The sequence below is a fragment of the Carcharodon carcharias genome, chromosome 3, assembly GCF_017639515.1.
Source record: "Carcharodon carcharias isolate sCarCar2 chromosome 3, sCarCar2.pri, whole genome shotgun sequence".
NCBI classification, from domain to species: domain Eukaryota; kingdom Metazoa; phylum Chordata; class Chondrichthyes; order Lamniformes; family Lamnidae; genus Carcharodon; species Carcharodon carcharias.
Window position 1 is genome coordinate 94,402,384 of NC_054469.1, and position 18,458 is coordinate 94,420,841.

Below are 18,458 nucleotides of genomic sequence, written 5' to 3' on the forward strand. Positions count from 1 at the left end.
ACCCACACGTTTATTGACTAGTGAAGGTAGGCTTGCGGTAGACTGTGGTAGAGGATCCCTGGCAGATTTCTCAACTAGTACGTCAAGTAAAGGGAGTTCATTTGACTGCTACATTTCATAGGTGAATTTGAGCACAGTTTGGAGCCCATTTAAGATATGCAAGGAAATTATTACATGCAGCTGCGGATTTAAGTATAGCAAACATAGCATCCAAATATTGGAAATATGCAAGGAGCAGGAGGTTAGATGTCATTCCATCAAAGACACATTTCTCATGGAACCCAACAAAGATGTTTGTGAGATCTGGGCCTAGAGGAGACCCCATGGCAACATCATGTATTTGGACATTAAAGCTGAACCTAACAGTGCAAATTGTCAAGCTCATGACAGTATTGGCAGGAGTGACCGATGTACAGTCGCTGTGGAGACGAAGTCCCAACTTCATATTGAGGATACCCTCCATTGTGTTGTGTGGCACTGCCATCATGCCAAATGGGACCGATTTCGAACAGAGCTAGCAACTCAAGACTGGGCCTCCATAAGGCACTGTGGGTCATCAGCAGCAGCAGAACTGTACTCAAACACAATCTGTAACCTCATGGCCCGGCATATCCCCTGCTCTACCATTACCATCAAGCCAGGAGATCAACCTTGGTTCAATGAAAAGTGCAGAGGGCATGCCAGGAACAACACTAGGCATATCTAAAAAGGAGGTGTCAATCTGGTGAAGCTATAACACAGGGCTACTTGTGTGCCAAACAGCATAAGCAGCAACTGATAGAAAGAGCTAAGCAATCCCACAGCCAACAGATCAGATATAATCTCTGCAGTCCTGCCACATCCAGTCGTGAACAACTCACTGGAGGAGGACGCTCCAGACATATCCCAATCCTTGATGATGGGGAAGCCCAGCATAGCAGTGTAAAAGATAAGGCTGAAACATTTGCTACAATCTTCAGCCAGAAGTGCCGCGTGGATGATCCATCTCTGCCTCCTCTCGAGATCCCCAGCATCATGGATACCAGTCTTCAGCCAATTTAATTCATTCCACATGATATCAAGAAATGGCTGCAGGCACTGGATACTGCAAAGACTATGGGCCCTAACAATATTCTGGCAATAGTACTGAAGACTTGTGCTCCAGTACTTGCCATGCCCCTAGCGAAGCTGTTCCAGTACAGCTACAACTCTGGCACCTACCTGGCTATGTGGAAAATTGCCCAGTTATGTTCTGTACACAAAAAGGGAGGACAAATCCAACCTGGCCAATTACCACCCCTTCAGTCTATTCTTGATCATTAGTAAACTAATGGAAGGGGTCATCAACAGTGCTATCAAGCGGCACTTGTTTAGCAATAATCTGCTCACTGATGCCCAGTCAGCTCCTGGCCTCATTACAGCCTTGGTTCAAATATGGACAAAAGAGCTGAACTCCCGAGGTGAGGTGAGAGTGACTGCCCTTGACATCAAGGCCGCATTTAACAGAGTGTGGCATCAAGGAGTCCTAGCAAAACTGGAGTCAATGGGAATCAGGGGGAAAACTCTCCATTGGTTGGAGTCATACCTAGCACAAAGGAAGGTGGTTGTGGTTGTTGGAGGTCAGTCATCTTGGCTACAGGACATCACTGCAGGAGTTCCTCAGGATAGTGTCCTCAGCCCAACCATCTTCAGCTGCTTCATTAATGACCTTCCTTCCATCATCAGGTCAGAAGTGGGGATGTTCACTGATGATTGCACAATTTTCAGCGCCATTCGCCAGATACTGAAGCTGTCCATGTCCAAATGCAGAAGACCTGGACAATATCCAGGCTTGGGCCGACAAGTGGGAAGTAACATTCGCGCCACACAAGTGCCAGGCAATGACCGTCTCAAACAAGAGAGAATCCAACCATCGCCCCTTGGTGTTCAATGGCATTACTATCACTGAATACTCCACTATCAATATCTTGGGGGTTACCATTGACCAGAAACTGCATTGGACTGGCCATATAAATACTGTGGCTACAAGAGCAGGTCAGAGGCTAGGAATCCTGCAATGAGACAAAACTAAAGGCTCTGTATCTAAACACACACAAAGCATTTGAAACGAAACAGATGCACTGTTAGTGCAGAGAGAAATCAATAAGCGCGATCTGATAGCCATTACATGGCTATGGGATGACATAGATTGGGACTTGAATATTGAAGGATATGTAACATTTAGGAAGGACAGGAAGTTAGGAAAAAGTGGATGGGTGGCTCTGTTAATTAATGATGGTATTGGCACATGAGAGAGGGATGACCTAAGTTCAGGAATCCAGAATGTAGAAGCATCTTAGATTGAGATGAGGAATGACAAAGGCAAAAAGATCTGGTGGAATGGTGTACAGGCCTCCTAATTGTAACTACACAATAGAACAGAGTGCAAAAAGAGAGATAATAGGAGATGCCAGAAAGGTACAGCAATAATCATGGGGGATTTTAATTTACATATGGACTGGAAAAATCAGATGAGCAAAGGTAGCATAGATGAGGAGTTCATTAAATGTTTTTGGGATGGTTTCTTAGAACAGCACATTCTGGAGCCAAACAGCGAGCAGGCTATACTAGGCCTGGTATTGAGCAATGAGATAGGATTAATGGATAACCTCCCATTGAAGGCACCCCTAGGTAGCAGCGATCATAATATGATTAAATTTTACGTTCATTTTGAGGGAGAAACGAGTGTGTCCAAGACTAGTATTTTAAACTTCAATAAGGGCAATTATGAGGGCATGAAAGCAGAGCTAGCTAAAATAAACTGGCAAATGAGGTTAAGAGATATGTTAATAGATGTTCAGTGGCAGACATTTAAAGGGATATTTCAGAATACACAGAATAGATACAATCTAATGAGAACGAAAAATTCTAAGGAAAGGGCCCACCATCCGTGGTTAATTAAAAAAGTTAAAGATAGTATCAAACTTATGGAAAAAGCATGTAATTATGCAAAGACCAGTAGAAGGTCAGAAGATTGGAAAGAATATAAAGAACAGGAAAGAATGACAAAAAGATGAATACAGAGGGAAAAATTAGAGAAGGCTATCTAGTAATATCAAGATGTATAGTAAGAGTTTCTATAGATATTTAAATAAGAAAAGAGTTAACAAAATGAGCTTTTGTTCTATAGAAAGTGCTTATGGGGAAAAGTAGGGAGACAGCAGATCAATTAAACAGGTATTTGGTATTTTGCTTTGGTCTTCACTATAGGGGACATAAGTAACATCCCGGAAATAGCTGTAAAGGGAGGGAGGAACGCGGGAAAATTGCAATCACCAGGGAAGTGGTATTGAGTCAATTGTTGGGGCTAAGGGCTGACAAATCCCCAGGTTCAGATGGACTTCACCCGAAGTGAAAGAAGTGGCTAGTGAGACAGTTGATGCACTGGTTTTAATTTTCTAAAAAGGGGAAGGTTCTTAGATTGAAAAATAGCAACTACAACTCCTTCATTCAAAAAGGGAAGGAGGCAGAAAGCAGGAAACTATAGGCCAGTTAGCCTAACATCTGTCATAGGGAAAATTTTGGAAGTTATTATTAAAGATGTTATAGCAGGGCACTTAGAAAAAATCAAGGCAATCAGGCAGATTCAACATGGTTTTGTAAAAGAGAAATCACGTTTAACCAATTTATTGGAGTGCTTTGAATGAGTCACATGTGCTGTGGATAAAGGGGAATCGGTGGATGTACTATACTTAGATTTCCAGAAGGCATTTGATAAAGTGCCACATCAAAGGATATTGCAGAAAATAAAAGCACATGGTGTAGGGGGTAAAATATTGGTATGGATAGAAGATTGGCTAGCTAACAGGATGTAGAGAGTTGGCATAGATGGATCTTTTTCTGGTTGGCAGGTTGTGATGAGTGGTGTGCCATAGGGGTCAATGCTGGGGCCTCAACTTTTTACAATTTATATAAATGACTTGAATGAAGGGACCAAAGAAAAGGTTGCTAAATTTGCAGACCATACAGGGAGAGGTGGGAAGGTAAATTGTGAAGAGGGCCGAAGGAGGCTACAAAGTGACATACACAGGTTAAGTGAACGGGCAAAGATCTGGCAAATGGAATATAATGTGGGCAGATGTGAAATCATTCATTTTGGCAGGAAGAATAAAAAAGCTTATTATTTAACCGGTGAGAGATTGCAGAGCTCTGAGGTTCAGAGGGATCGGGATGTCCTAGTGCATTAATCATAAAAGGTTAGTACGCAGGTACAGCAGTTGCCTTATTATCTAATTAGGAAAGCTAACAGAATGTTGTCATTTATTGTGATGGGAATTGATTACAAAAGTAGGGAGGTTTTGCTTCTGTTGTACAGGGCAGAGTGGCCAGTCCTGCTCCTAATTCATATGTAACACGTCCCTGATGTTGTTCGTAATAAGCATACTATGATACTATGATAATATGATAACAGCTACACTAACAACCAATTTATGTTAAATGAAACTTGTAACGTGGCTCATTTATGCTTGCTGGAAGTGACACACATTCATGCGCGGGACTCACTTTCAGCAAACAAAAGGAATATGTTCAAAACTTGTGCCTTTTTTGAATTAAGTGGGAGCTTTGGGAACCTGTTGTTTACTCCATGGCAACCCCTCAGCCAATCAGAATCGGCTTGCCAACCAATCAGCACTCTTTTCTCCTTTCGTATAAATTGTTTAAATTTGGCATTCTTGCGTTTGCCCTGATAAGTGCAAGATAAATGACTTGGCAACATGTCTCTATTTTCAGCAATAAATGAAGTTGAGTCATCAAAAAAAATTATACTTAATTTCTTTAGAATTACAAGTAAAATTTTAAAGGTTACAATTCAGTATTTATATATTTAAAGGGTCTGTAATTGAATTATGCATCTGTTGAATACCCCCCTCTTCCTACCACCAAATACATTTTTAGGCCTTTTTTTTTTGGCATACACATAATAACATGGCAAAGCAGGTCTAACACAGTCAAGCAAATTCAACCTTTAATTGACATTGAACGAGGGACTAATAACTCTCCTGATCAAGAATCAAAGTTCTGATTCTAGCATTTTCTTTCCACTGATGATAAAATTTGATACTGGATGTGGTACATTGGTGTTTGTCCCTCATCAGCTCTGCCCCATCATCCCTTCTCCAGCACAATATGTCCTTTGTTATTGCTTCATTCATTCCTATTGTTCAGCCAAGAACCTCTTATATCTTCACAATGGCACCTGTTGCAGTTCTCTCAGAGCAGCACCCCAATTGCGCCACCCTCTAATCCTGGTGACCAACTTGCTCATTGGAGTTAAAACAAAAACAAAAATACCTGGAAAAACTCAGCATGTCTGACAGCATCTGCGGAGAGGAATATAGTTGACGTCTCGAGTCTGTATAACCCTTCATCAGAAGTAAAAAATATAGAAATGAGATGAAATATAAGCTGGTAGGCCGGTGGGGGGGGGGGGGTGCAGGTAGAGCTCAACAGAGGGCCAGTGATAGGTGGAGGCCAAGAAGAGACTGCCAAAGATGTCATAGACAAAAGGACAAAGGGGTGTTGACGGTGGTGATATTATCTAAAAGATGTGCTATTGGAGAGACTAAACGCAGACTGGGTGACCGCTTTGCAGAACACCTTCGGTCTGTCCGCAAGCATGACCTAGACTTCCCTGTCGCTTGCCATTGCAACACACCACCCTGCTCTCATGCCCACATGTCCATCCTTGGCCTGCTGCAATGTTCCAGTGAAGCTCAACACAAACTGGAGGAACAGCACCTCAGCTTCCAACTAGGCACTTTACAGTCTTCCGGACTTAATATTGAGTTCAACAATTTCAGATCATGAACTCTCTCCTCCATCCCCACCCCCTTTCTGATCCCCCTTTTCCCAATAATTTATAATTTTTTTTTTACAAAAATATTTTTCTTTTCCCACCTATTTTTAAATTTATTTCGATCTATTGTTTCAACTCTACCTTTTAGCCCATTTCGATCCCTTCCCCCAACCCCACCCCCACAAGGGCCATCTGCCACTAGCTTGTCCTGCTTGTTACTCTTAATGTCCCCATTAGCACATCTTTTAGATAACATCACCACCGTCAACACCCCTTTGTCCTTTTGTCTATGATATCTTTGCCAGTCTCTTCTTGGCCTCCACCTATCACTGGCCCTCTATTGAGCTCACATCTGTCCGTCCCACCTCCCCCTCTACCGGCTTACATTTCATCTCATTTCTATATTTTTTAGTTCTGATGAAGGGTCATACAGACTTGAAATGTCAACTGCATCCCTTTCCGCAGATGCTGTCAGACCTGCTGAGTTTTTCCAGGTATTTTTGTTCTAGATTTCCAGCATCCTTTTTGCTCGTTGGAGTTATCTTGTCTCACTTCCTCCCCAATTTCATTCAAATCCTATGATTTATGAATGCTTGTTCCCTCACTAAAGAGGCCTATGGCATTCTTGACCTCATGATAGATGATCTGGGTATTGACAGAAATACGGCTTATGGGCAGAAATTCCTTCTCTTTCAATGTCTCCCCACTTGCCTACACATTGCACAACTTGTCGCATCCAAACCACCATGATATTGCCCTTACTGTCAAGTAACCTGGTACCCTATCCTTCAGGCACCTTGCCCACAACCAATTCTTTTGCTCAAAATCTTCCTTTAATCATTGCACCAACGAAGTGTTCAATTTTGGTGACTTCAGCCAACATCTAAACACCCTCAGTTCAAGTGTTCCCTACCTTCGTAGCCTTGCTCCCTCTCACATTTACAAAAATCCCCCCGCCCATACCAATATCTACCCTTGACGTAGTTAGCGCTCATAATCTTCCAGCTGTTAAACTCTTAACTCCTGGTAAGGTAATTTCTATCCAATTACTTTTCTCCCATATCACCCAGATGGCCCTACCTTCAACTGTCACTATGTACCCTTGGTATAAATACTAATAATTCACTCAAACTCCTAAATGCCTCTCCTACATCCTTCCACTTACCCAGAAACCTCTGCTGCTGTACATCTGTTAAATCACTAACTTCAACATCCTCATTCCTATCATATTACTTAATGTCTTCCACTTCTCGTGTGTCCCCAATTCAGCGGGCTGCAAACTTGCATGCACCCAGTACACAACTGACTTAATCATTCATCACCAGATCTAGTTCTCCTGGGTCAAAATCATCTACTTCGGCTGAACCAAGTCAAACAAAAGTTTGTCATCTTATTTAACCTAGAGTTAAGCTTAAAATTCTATATTCTATCCTTCACCAAAACCACTTCCCTTCATAACATTGCCCATTTCAGCCCCTCCCTTAGCTTAAGCCCTTATTAATTTGACAGTCACCTCTAGCCTGGATTTATACAATGACCTTCACAAAGATCTCCCATTTTCTACTCTCCAACTGGTCTAGAATTCAGCTGTCATATTCTGTTTTGCATGAAGTTCCCGGATCCATTACTACCTCTGCACCCCACCCTGCCATCCTCATTGTCTTATATTTGCTCAGAGTCCTCCAACACAGTAAATTAAAATCCCAGACTTCAAATTCCTTCACATAGTTAACCCTACTCTTCCGTCCAAACCTCCTCCAGAATTATATCCTCTTCCACAGCTATCATTCTCTAACTTTGTTCAGCCCTCCTGCCTTAATCTCACTTTGGTGTTGAGGGCCTTCAACTCGCTTGGCCATACTCTAAAATACTTCCTCTGTCCTCTCCTCTTTCTACTTTTAGAACCTTCTCCAAATCCATCTGTTTGACAGGTTTTCAGTCATGCTCTTGACCTCTCCTTCCATGGCTTGCTTAATGTTCCCTCATCTATTCCTATTTATTTTCCAACACCCCAGTAAGAATCTTGGAATCTTTTTCTGTGTTGCTACACAGGTGCTGGTTTTTGCTGATTCCCTGTTGGATTGGATCATAAAACTAGTTTCCATTATGACTTACCTCAGGTTTGCGGTGCCTGGATAATCCGGATCATATGATTCTGATCCATTCAAACTAATGATGGACTCATGCTTATAGGTTATGAAGAGCTGTGTACCACCTGAAATCAGACTCACTGGCGGGGTAGCAAGGACCTCAACATTTACAGTGTAATTGTTATAAACCACACTGCCAACGATTTGAACCTGCATTTGGAAAGTGATTTAAGACTATTGACATTGGGCAATTCCATGGAAGACTATTACACATTCACGATCATTTAGAAAACAACTGAGATTCCCAATTAAATTCCTTTGCTTTTCCTTTTCCTTATTTTCTCATCATAACAAATGCCAAACTGAACAACAGAAATATGACAAATAATAAAACCTCTTCAGGCTTTTTGTACAGTTCTGTCATAATTCCAGTAAACATTAACTTAAAACTAAATTCCATCTCCCTCTTGTCATCATTATTCATCCCCATTCCTGGATTTAAGTACATTACCCAGGCTGACAATTCAGGTGTAGCTGGGATGAGACATTACTCTGTATGAGGATCTGTAAAATGGATGGGCCATTAAACTATAGCCTGTCTGCCAGCGCCTGGGTAGTTCAGGAGGCTATTAAAGACCCAATGAGACTATTTGAAGAGGAGCACCAAGTATTCCAAGTGTTCAACAGTCTTCCAAAAATGTGTGCACAATGGCTTGCACATTTACTTAAATAACAAGAGTTGCCGAACTTCAAAATATTAATTATGTATGGTGTTTTGGGACATTTCTGAAATACATGAAGGCACATAAAGGCAACTGTTTTTCATTGATTTATTATAATTTACTATTCAGTTTCTCTGGAGAAGATTGCCATGCCAAGAATGCCTATGATAAAAGTGTTCCATGCACCTTTGGGAGAGAAGGTCTGCCACTGTGTTCAGACATTCTGAACAGAAAGTGCATGAGAGGAAATAGTTTGTGATCTTCCAAACATTAGAATTAATCAGCCCTACATGGTAAAAAAACATTCTCTACCTCTCTAAACATTTGACCTGAACCACATTTGTCACATTCTAAAATGATGAAGATTGCCAACAGCAGAAAATAGATTAAATTAAAACATTACTTCTGCATCCAAGCACCTATTACCTTCTAAAATGTCGCTTTCTTAATTTAATACTAAATGCTTCTTTTTTAGATGCTTGTGCTTCATGATAAATCCTATTGGATATTTTTAATTTGGGCAATCTTGTGCACCCCAGCATTTTTAAAAGTACAAACAAAATGTTGCAAAACACCAATATCATTCACTAGACCAAGTCATTCTTTCCCTTTAACCACAAGCACTTTAATGCAAATCCTATTTAATTAGAAGCATTTTTGCAGTAGCAACTCAAGCAGATTGCATTGTTAGATTGATTTCTTACCCTGGCAATTACAAGATAGATTCCATAATCCAACAGATAGCCTGGAATGAGTATAAACTGTTTGCTAACATCAACCTGTGACAGTGTGACCAGCGAAGCATCTGATTGAAAGAAGGACCAGCTGTACTGAACGCCTCTGGAGATGTTACAGACAAACTCACTCTCAAATGTAACTCCAAGCTTGAAGGACTGGTATCTTCTAACCTGTATGAAAAGCAGTGACCTCATTCTTGAAATATTTCAGAGGTTTACATAAACTTGATAACAGTTTATTGCTGTATTTACATTTCAGTGTGTTGTTAGGAGCCACACAGAAATCATTACATTCTTTCTTTTAATTTAACCTTTGTAGAGATTTTCACATGATAATATTTACACAATCTTATTTTTAAAATACTATAACAAATACAATTTTCAATATCAACATCAGATAGTGCAGCAACAAGTTATCCTTAGTCTTCTCATATTAACATCTTAACATTTCAGGGGTGGCGGGTGGAGGTAGTTTGTCAACTCATTTTATGCACTCGGTTTATGATCTTGATTCAACACATTAGACTTGAAAACAAATGTGCTAACAATCATTATTAGAAATGACTGCTAGAAAGAGAATAAGTATTGTGTTTTGACAGAGCCATACTGCTAAATTATGACTAATGGACTTCAATTTTGTATGATACAGCAGAGAAAGATGCTATTTCAGCTCATCATGTCTGTGGAGGCTCTTTTGAGACAAACTCCCTGTTCTTTCCTCACCGCCCTACAATTTATTTTTCCCTTCAAGTACTTATCCAATTTCTTTTTGAAGATTGCTGTCACGATCCTTGTAGAGACCAATAATCTGAAAAGAAAGGAATCCTCAAACAACTCACACAGAAGAAATCCAAGGACAAGATTTTACTTTTAAAATGTTTACTGTAACAGCCAAACACAAATATGAATGTAAAATTAAGCGTGCATTAACAGACAAATGGTATCTCACTCAAAAAATGAATCTCAATTTAAATAGTTGATACAAAGATGCACCTAATGAAATTCCACAGAGAATCCCCCAATGGCTCCTTTATCTGTAACCTGTAATAAACCCATTAAATGGTCTGGTTGGCTCTGGCAGAACTGAACCAGTAGCAGTCAAATTGTCCAATTCCCAATCTCTGCTCTAACCCAGGACTGGGTTTTCACCTTTCAATAATGTGAATCGGTCCGTGAAACACTGAACTTTGTCTGCCTTTCTGCCCCATGCCATTTTCATGGCTTTTTGGTGAGTCAGGAAAGTCTTGGTTGCAAAATGCACAAGCACTTCTTCCAAAGTCAGGGTCCCATTATGAGAACCACAGAAAAATTGCATTTCCTCCTGCACACATATTTCATGTGCTGGTCCAGGTTTTGGAAAACCTAAAAAATACACACCTCTTTGGGGAGTTTGTGATTACCTGTCAAGTAGTCTACAACATTCTGTAAGGCAAGTGTAAAATATTTCCATACCTTCAAATGTCATCATTAGATGCTGCGTTGTAACATAGATATGTTTTAAATACAGTGATTCATCATGGGGCTCTGCCCGGCAAAGGTAAGTTAACCTTTGCATTGACAGCCATTGAATAAGTGTTGACAGCATTACAGTACCTATTCTATATGAGGAAGTGCTATCATGCATTCAGAAATGAAGAAAAGTACATTGATAAACTCTCCTAGTCATGTTTGGCACTGGGAATTAAATGTACAGACAGCTTTGACTGTGAAACAAAATGTCCCCTGCTTTTGAAAGCTAAAAAAAAATCTGAGCAGCTGCTCCCCTCCATTGATTAACAAGCAATCTGCTTTGAAATGGAGAAGACACCATCTGTTCTTTGAATTTCTGGCTCTGGGATGTGCAATAATGTTGTGATAGCTGTGACCATTACGAATACTTGGCTGAATTCCAAATGCAATCTCTTGACACAACTGTTCTAGCAAATAACTGACAGTTCTATAAGTTTATAATAATATACTCAGCCTTTCATGTGGTTTCAGAGTACATGGTTTTTTTTATTCGTTCATGGGATGTGGGTATTACTGGCTACGCTAGCATTTATTACCCATTCCTAATTGCCCTTGAAAAGGTGGTGGTTCGCTGCTTTCTTGAACTCCTGCAGTCCATGTGGTGTAGGTACGCCACAAATATTACACAAACTAATGGCCCCTTAAAATATTAACTTCTTTTTCAATTGAGAAGATTTTTGCAGCATCAATGGCAAAATAAGAGTTTCATTAGACTGTCACAAATTTAATATTTTTTCAACTGCATTTAATAGAATTTCCATTGTTTTGCATGGCTCCTGATGATTGTACTGGATACTTGGTGAGTGGCTATCGAGGATATTTGGGGGCATGGGAGTTTGGAGGTAGCATGGAAGATCTGAGGGGACATGGGGGATCTGAGGGACCATGAGGTTGCAAGGGGGATGGTGGGGATGTGAAGTCTTTATATGCTTTTGGGAGCTGAGCTGCTGTCTTTGGGAATAGAGGTGGGTGTTTTCACCTGCCTACCTCTGCACCAATACTCCTCAGAACTCCATTGTGGCCCACATATGCGCTTTGAACCAAAACCCAACGTGAAAAGAGAAAAATCCCAGGCAAAAATCATACATGGGTCTGATGAACAAGTCAAGTTTTCCCAATCCCACATGAAAATCTGGGCATTCTGTCCTTTTTTGACTGTATTACACACCCACAATTCTTGGTAAATGTACCTTCTTTGTTCTCCATCACCCCTTCCAGCAGTAGAATTGAATGGTCTCTGGCTGTGTGTATTGCAACACAAGCTGCTCAATACCCCAATTAGCTGCTACTTGTCTCTTCTGATTATCAAGCTCCCATCTCCATTGCAACATTAGGTCACAGGCCAGTTCATGCCTTTGCCTCTTATCTGCACCCTATCTCCCTAGCAGCCTCAACCAGAGTCTAACTTCTCAAAAGTCCAATGACCTCATCACCAGGAATTCCAATTACCCCCTTTTCAGAATTATCTTACTTTCACTTTGAATTTAAAGCAATATCTTACAAGCACAAACATTTGCAAAGTACAGAGTTTGTCATAGTTACTGAATCTGCTTCCTCTACCCTTTCAGACTGTGCATTCCTGAACATAACAACTCTTGTAAAAATTTTTTGCCTCATGTGTCAACTCTGGTACCTTTGACAGGTTACTTAAATCTGTGACCTCTGGTTACTGACATTTTGACCACTGGAAATGGTTTCTCCCTATGTACTGTATCAAAACCCTTCATGCTTTTGAACATCTCTGTCAAATCTCCTCTTAACTTTGTATGGACGAAGGGAAACAATCCCTGCTTTCCCAGTGGGAGTGTAGAGGAGGAGGCAGTGGTGTAGTGGTAATGTCAATAGTAATCCAAAGGCCCAGGCTAATGCTCTGGGGACACAGGTTCAAATCCCACCATGGCAGTTGGTGGAATTTAAAACTTCAGTGAATAAAATCTGCATTAAAAAAGTTGGTCTCAGTAATGGTGACCATAAAGCCACTGTTGATTGTCATAAAAAGCCATTACTAATAAAGTTCACTATTAGAGGCTAACGTCCTTCAGGGAAGGAAATCTCTGGCCTACATGTGACTCCAGACCCACAGCAAAGTGGTTGACTCTTTGACTGCAAACTTTGTACCAAACTGCTAGGAAGTCTAAAATGAATGAAATTGGACTGACCATCTGGCATTAACCTAGGCACCAAAACGAAAATTACAAACCCAGCCCTGTCGACCCTGACACAGTCATACTCACCAGATCATATCTTGCAAACAGTGTCCCAGACACCACCATTGCCATCCCTGGGTATGTCCTGCAGGGACAGGCCCACCAGAGGTGGTGACACAGTGATATACAGTTGGGAATTGCCCCAGGAGTCTTCAATATTAACTCCAGGCCTCATGGAATCTCATGGCATTAGTTCAAACATGGGCAAGGAAACATCCTGCTGCTTACCACCTCTCCCACCCCCACCTCAGCTGATGAATCAGTGCTCCCCCATGTTGAACCCCAATTAGAAGAAGCACTGAGGGTGGCAAGGGTGCAGGATATACTTTTGGTGGGGGACTTCAATGTCCCTCATCAGCAGTGACTCAGTAGCACCACTACTTACTGAGGTGGCTGAGTCCTAAAGGACATAGCTGCTAGACATTGATCTGTGGCAGGTGGTGAAGGAACCAGCAAGAGGAAAAATCCTACTTGAGCTTGTCCTCACCAATATAGCTGTTGCAGATGCATGTCCATGACAGTATTGATAGGTGTGACTACCGGACAGTCCTTGTCGAGACGAAGTCCTGCCTTCACATTGAGGAGACCCTTCATCACATTGTGTGGCACTACCACTGTGCTAAATGGGATAGATTTTGAACAGATCCAGCAACTCAAGACTGGGCAACCATGAGGTGCTGTAGACCATCAACAGCAGCATAATTTTGTACAACCACAATCTGTAACCTCATGGCCTGGCATAGCCCCTACTCTACCATTACTATAAAGCCAGGGGATCAATCCTGGTTCAATGAAGAGTACAGGAGGGCATGCCAGCAGCAGCACCAGGCACACCTAAAATGAGGTGTCAACCTGGTGGAGCTACAACACAGAACTACTTGCATACCCAACAGCAGAAGCAGCATGCTATAGGCAAAATTTAGCGATCTCACAACCAAGGGATAAGATCTAAGCTTTGCAGTCCTCACATCCAGTTGTGAATGGTGGTGGACAATTAAACAACTAACTGCAGGAGGAGGCTCTACAATATCCCCATCATCAATCATGGGGTAGCCCAGCACATCAGTGCAAGAGACAAGGCTGAAGCATTTGAAACCATGTTCAGTGTCAACTGGATGATCCATCTCGGCCTCCTCTGAGATACCCAGCATCACGAATGCCAGTACTGAGCCAATTCAATTCACATCATGGGATATCAAGAAATGGCTGAAGCTATGGGCCCTGACAAAATTCCCGCAATTGTATTGAAGACTTGTGCTGCGAACTAGCCTGCCCCTGGCCAAGCTGTTCCAGTACAGCTACAACACTGGCATCTACCTGGCTATGTGGAAAATTGCACAGGCATGTCCTCTACACAAAAAGCTGGACGAATCCAACCCGGCCAATTATTTCCCCATCTGTCTACTCTCCATCATCAGCAAAGCAATAGAAGGTGTCACCAACAGTGCTATCAAGTGGCACTTACTCAGCAAAACCTGCTCACTGACACTCACTTTGGGTTCGACGAAGGCCGCTCAGCTCCTGACTTCACGACAGCCTTGATCCAAACATGGAGGAAAGAGCTGAACTCCCAAGGTGAGGTGAGAGTGACTGCCCTTGACATCAAGACAGCATTTGATCGAGTGTGGCATCACGGAGCCCTAGCAAAACTGGAGTCAATGGGAATCAGGGGGTAAACTCTTTGCCGGTTGGAGTCATACATAACACAAAGGAAGATGGTTGTGGTGGTTGGAGGCCAATCATCTCAGTCACAGGTCTTCTCTGCAGGAGTTCCTCAGGGTAGTGTCCTAGGCCCAACCATCTTCAGTTGAATCATCAATGACCTTCCTTGCATCATAAGGTTAGTAGTGAGGATGTTTGCAGATGATTGCACAAAGATGAGCAGCATGCACAACCCCTCAGATACTGAAGCAGTATCTGCCCATATGCAGCAAAACCTGAACAACATTCAGGCTTGGGCTGAGAAGTGGCAAGTAACATTGGCGCCACACAAATGCCAGGCAATGACTATCTCCAACATGAGAGAATCTAAATATCTCCCCCTGACATTCAATGCTATTATAGTCATTGAACGCCCCAATTATCGACATCATGGGAGTTATCATTGATCAGGAACTGGACTGGGCCAGCCATATAACTACTGTGGCTACAAGACCAGGTCAGAGGCTGGGAATTCTGTGGCTAGTAACTCAGCTCCTGACAAGGCACAAGTCACGAGTGGGATGGAATACTCCCCACTTGCCTGGATGAGTGCAGCTCCAACAACACTCAAGAAGCTTGACATTATCCGGGACAAAGCTGCCCACTTGATTGGCACCTTATCAATCACTTTCAACATCCACTCCCTCCACCACCGACACACAGTGGCAGCAATGTGTATTATCTGCAAAATGTACCGCAGCAATTCACCAAGACTCCTTTGACAGCACCTACAAACCCGCAACATCTACCGCCTGGAAGGGCAAGGGCACCAGATGGATGGGAACACCACCACCTGCAAGTTCCCCTCCAAGTCAGTCACCATCCTGACTTGGAAATATATCACTGTTCCTTCACCGTCGCTGGATCAAAATCCTGGAACTCCCTCCCTGACAGCACTGTGAGTGAACCTACACCACAGAGACTGTAGCGCTTCAAGAAGGCAGCTCACCACCACCTTCCCAAGGGCAATTAGGGACACGCTGTAAATGCTGGCCTAGCCAGCAATACCCACATCTGCAAACAAATAAATAAAACATGTCTCTCCACATAAAAAGGCCCTCCTCTCAGTTACCATGCTACTAAATCTCTTCTGCACCTCCCTTAAAATCTTAATCATCCTCCCTAAACTTCAGTGCCCAGAATTGCACACAATGGGCAGAATTTAATGAGCGTGACGAGGCTCTCACCCACCAGTTGGAAAATTACTGCGGACCCTGCTTCGCTTCTCTCCAGGAGGCCCGATGCAATTACCAGGTAATCAGGCATTTCCTGATACAGTTTGGGGCCTCCCACTTGAATAAGGCCCAAGTAGAGTGGAAATCCCACCCTTGTGCGCAGTATCCACTCAGTATTACACTTGGGCCTGGAGAAGGGACTGGCCATAGATTCCCAGACAGAGATTAGTGTGGGTTGGATGGAGGTCGCAAAGAAAAGTTTCTGTCCCGCAGGGGAAGGGTGCTGACAGCATGGGCTGTGGGTGGGGGGTTGGCGGGGGGGGGTAGCATTGCTTCCTGTGTGGGCCACACACCCCTTCTTAATGCCGCCCAGGAGGAAAGAAGAACACTGGTCTGAACTGGCCTTGTATACTTTAAAATGGAACACCAGTAAAAATTGGGAAACAGGAGTACTGGTCTGAACTATTTTTTCCTTCTGGGTGGATCCCTCAATTTGGCATAAAATGCCTGTGAATAAGCGATACCGCACCCCTGCCTTAGGATGTTGGCAAACACAACACATTTTGCTGGGCAGCCTCCCTAAATGGCAAGTCCCCCACGTGGCATTGGTTAAATAGCAGTGGCAGCAGTAGGAATCGATTATGTAACACTTAAGGGCCTCTATTGGCCTCCCAGCAGGAAGGCTGCCCTCCAACTTTTCCTGCCCGGAGCTTGATCAAAGAGCAGGTGGAGTGGAGGACAGGGAGTTGGCGGGCTCTCCACCCCTGAACTTGTCTCAGGAACGGTATTAAATTTACCCAATAAGCCAGCCAGGGCTAATCAGTGATTTATAAAGGTTTAGGAGAACTTCTTTGTTTTTCTAATCTATGCCTCTTTATCTGTTTTTTATTAAACAGCCTTTTCAACCTGTCCTGCCATCTTCAAACATTTATTTCCATGCACCCCAAGGTCTTTCTGTTCCTGCATCCCCTTTACAATTAAATCTTTTAGTTTACGCTGTCATTCTACATTCTTCTTGCCAAAAATGTATCAGTTCATATTTCCCTGCATTATATTTCACCAGCCATCTGCTGGCCCATTCCAATAATCCATGTCTTCCTGAAAGCTATTACAATCTGCCTTACTGAGTTTCATCTTATCTGCAAATTTTAAAATTACGCCCTTCAACTTTTTAGCCTGGTGTAATTTTGTCTCTGTTGTTTCAACTGTAAATGCTGTTGCATTTCAGGAGAGCAGTTAGCATTTTCATGGTCATCAGTATTCAAACCAACAATTAGTTCTGCGTCTGGATAAGCAGGTTGTGCATTGAAGCCCCATTTGAATAGTTGAGCACATAATCTAGTCTGACATTAAAGTGCAGCAATGAAGAGTGTTGCATTGTTAAAAGTTACTGCCTTTCAGGTCAAATATTAAACAGAGGCCCCTACATGTATCTCATGTCAATATTCAGAGTAAGGAATTATCCCATAGTGACATGACCAAGATTTCTCCCTCAACTGCTCAATTATTATTCATTTTATTGCTGCGAATAGAATCTTGCCGTGCATAAATTCACTGCTGACTCTATCAAAAAATCAGTGACCACAAGTCTAATGGCAGTGATGTGCTTTGCATTGGCTGGAGGAGGTGAAAATACTTTAAGAACATGCAGCCTTTGACTGGATTGAGCACATCATCCTCTTTCAATGCCTCGCCATTGTCATTGGGTGGGTGGAACTGTACTCCTTTGGTTCAGTTCTTACTTGTCTAATCATAGATAGAAAATCGCTTGTAAAGGTTTCTCTTCTCACTCCTGCACCATTACCTCCGGTGTCCTCCAAGGATCTGTTCTTAGCCCCCTCCTATTTCTCATCTACATGCTGAACCTCACCAACGTCATTCAAAAGCATCAATTTCCACATGTACACTGATGACACTCTGCACGACCTCACTACCACTTCCCTCAATCGCTCACGGTCTTAAATTGTCAACCTTCAATACTGGATGAGCGGAAATTCCTCCATCTAAATATTGAGAAGACCAAAGGCATTCTCTTTGGTGCCCACCATAAACATTGTTCCCTAAGTATCAATTCCATCCCTCTCCTGAAAACTGAGCTTGAACCAAATTGTTCAGAACCATGGTTTCATATTTGACTTTGAGATGAACTTCCAACCACAAATCTGTATTATCACTAAGATCACTGATTTCAACATCCGACTCTGCCCCTGCCTCAACTCATCTGCTGTGAAGCCCTCATTCATGTTTTTATTACCTCGAGACTTGACCATTCCAATGCACTCCTGGTTGGCTTCACAAATTTTAGTAAATTTGAGGTCATCCAAAACTGCTGCCCGTGTCCTAACTCACACCAAATCCTGTTCACCAATCACTTCTGTGCTTCTCACCAGCCTACATCGGTTCATGGTTAATTAACACCTCAATCTTTAATTTCTCATCCATGTTTTCAAATTCCTCCATGGCCTCTACCCTCCCTATTTCTGTCATATCGACCTCCATAAC

General features: G+C 42.4%; 1 protein-coding gene across 1 annotated transcript in view; it reads right to left on the minus strand.

The window, feature by feature from the left end:
• Positions 1–18,458, minus strand: part of LOC121276026 (polycystic kidney disease protein 1-like 1) — a 252,137-nt gene that overhangs the window by 215,028 nt on the left and 18,651 nt on the right. The window contains exons 6-7 of the mRNA XM_041183968.1: positions 9,332–9,535; positions 7,931–8,115 (exon numbers count right to left, since the gene is read on the minus strand). Coding sequence (XP_041039902.1) covers positions 7,931–8,115; positions 9,332–9,535 — 389 coding nt within the window. The remainder of the gene's footprint in view (positions 1–7,930; positions 8,116–9,331; positions 9,536–18,458) is intronic.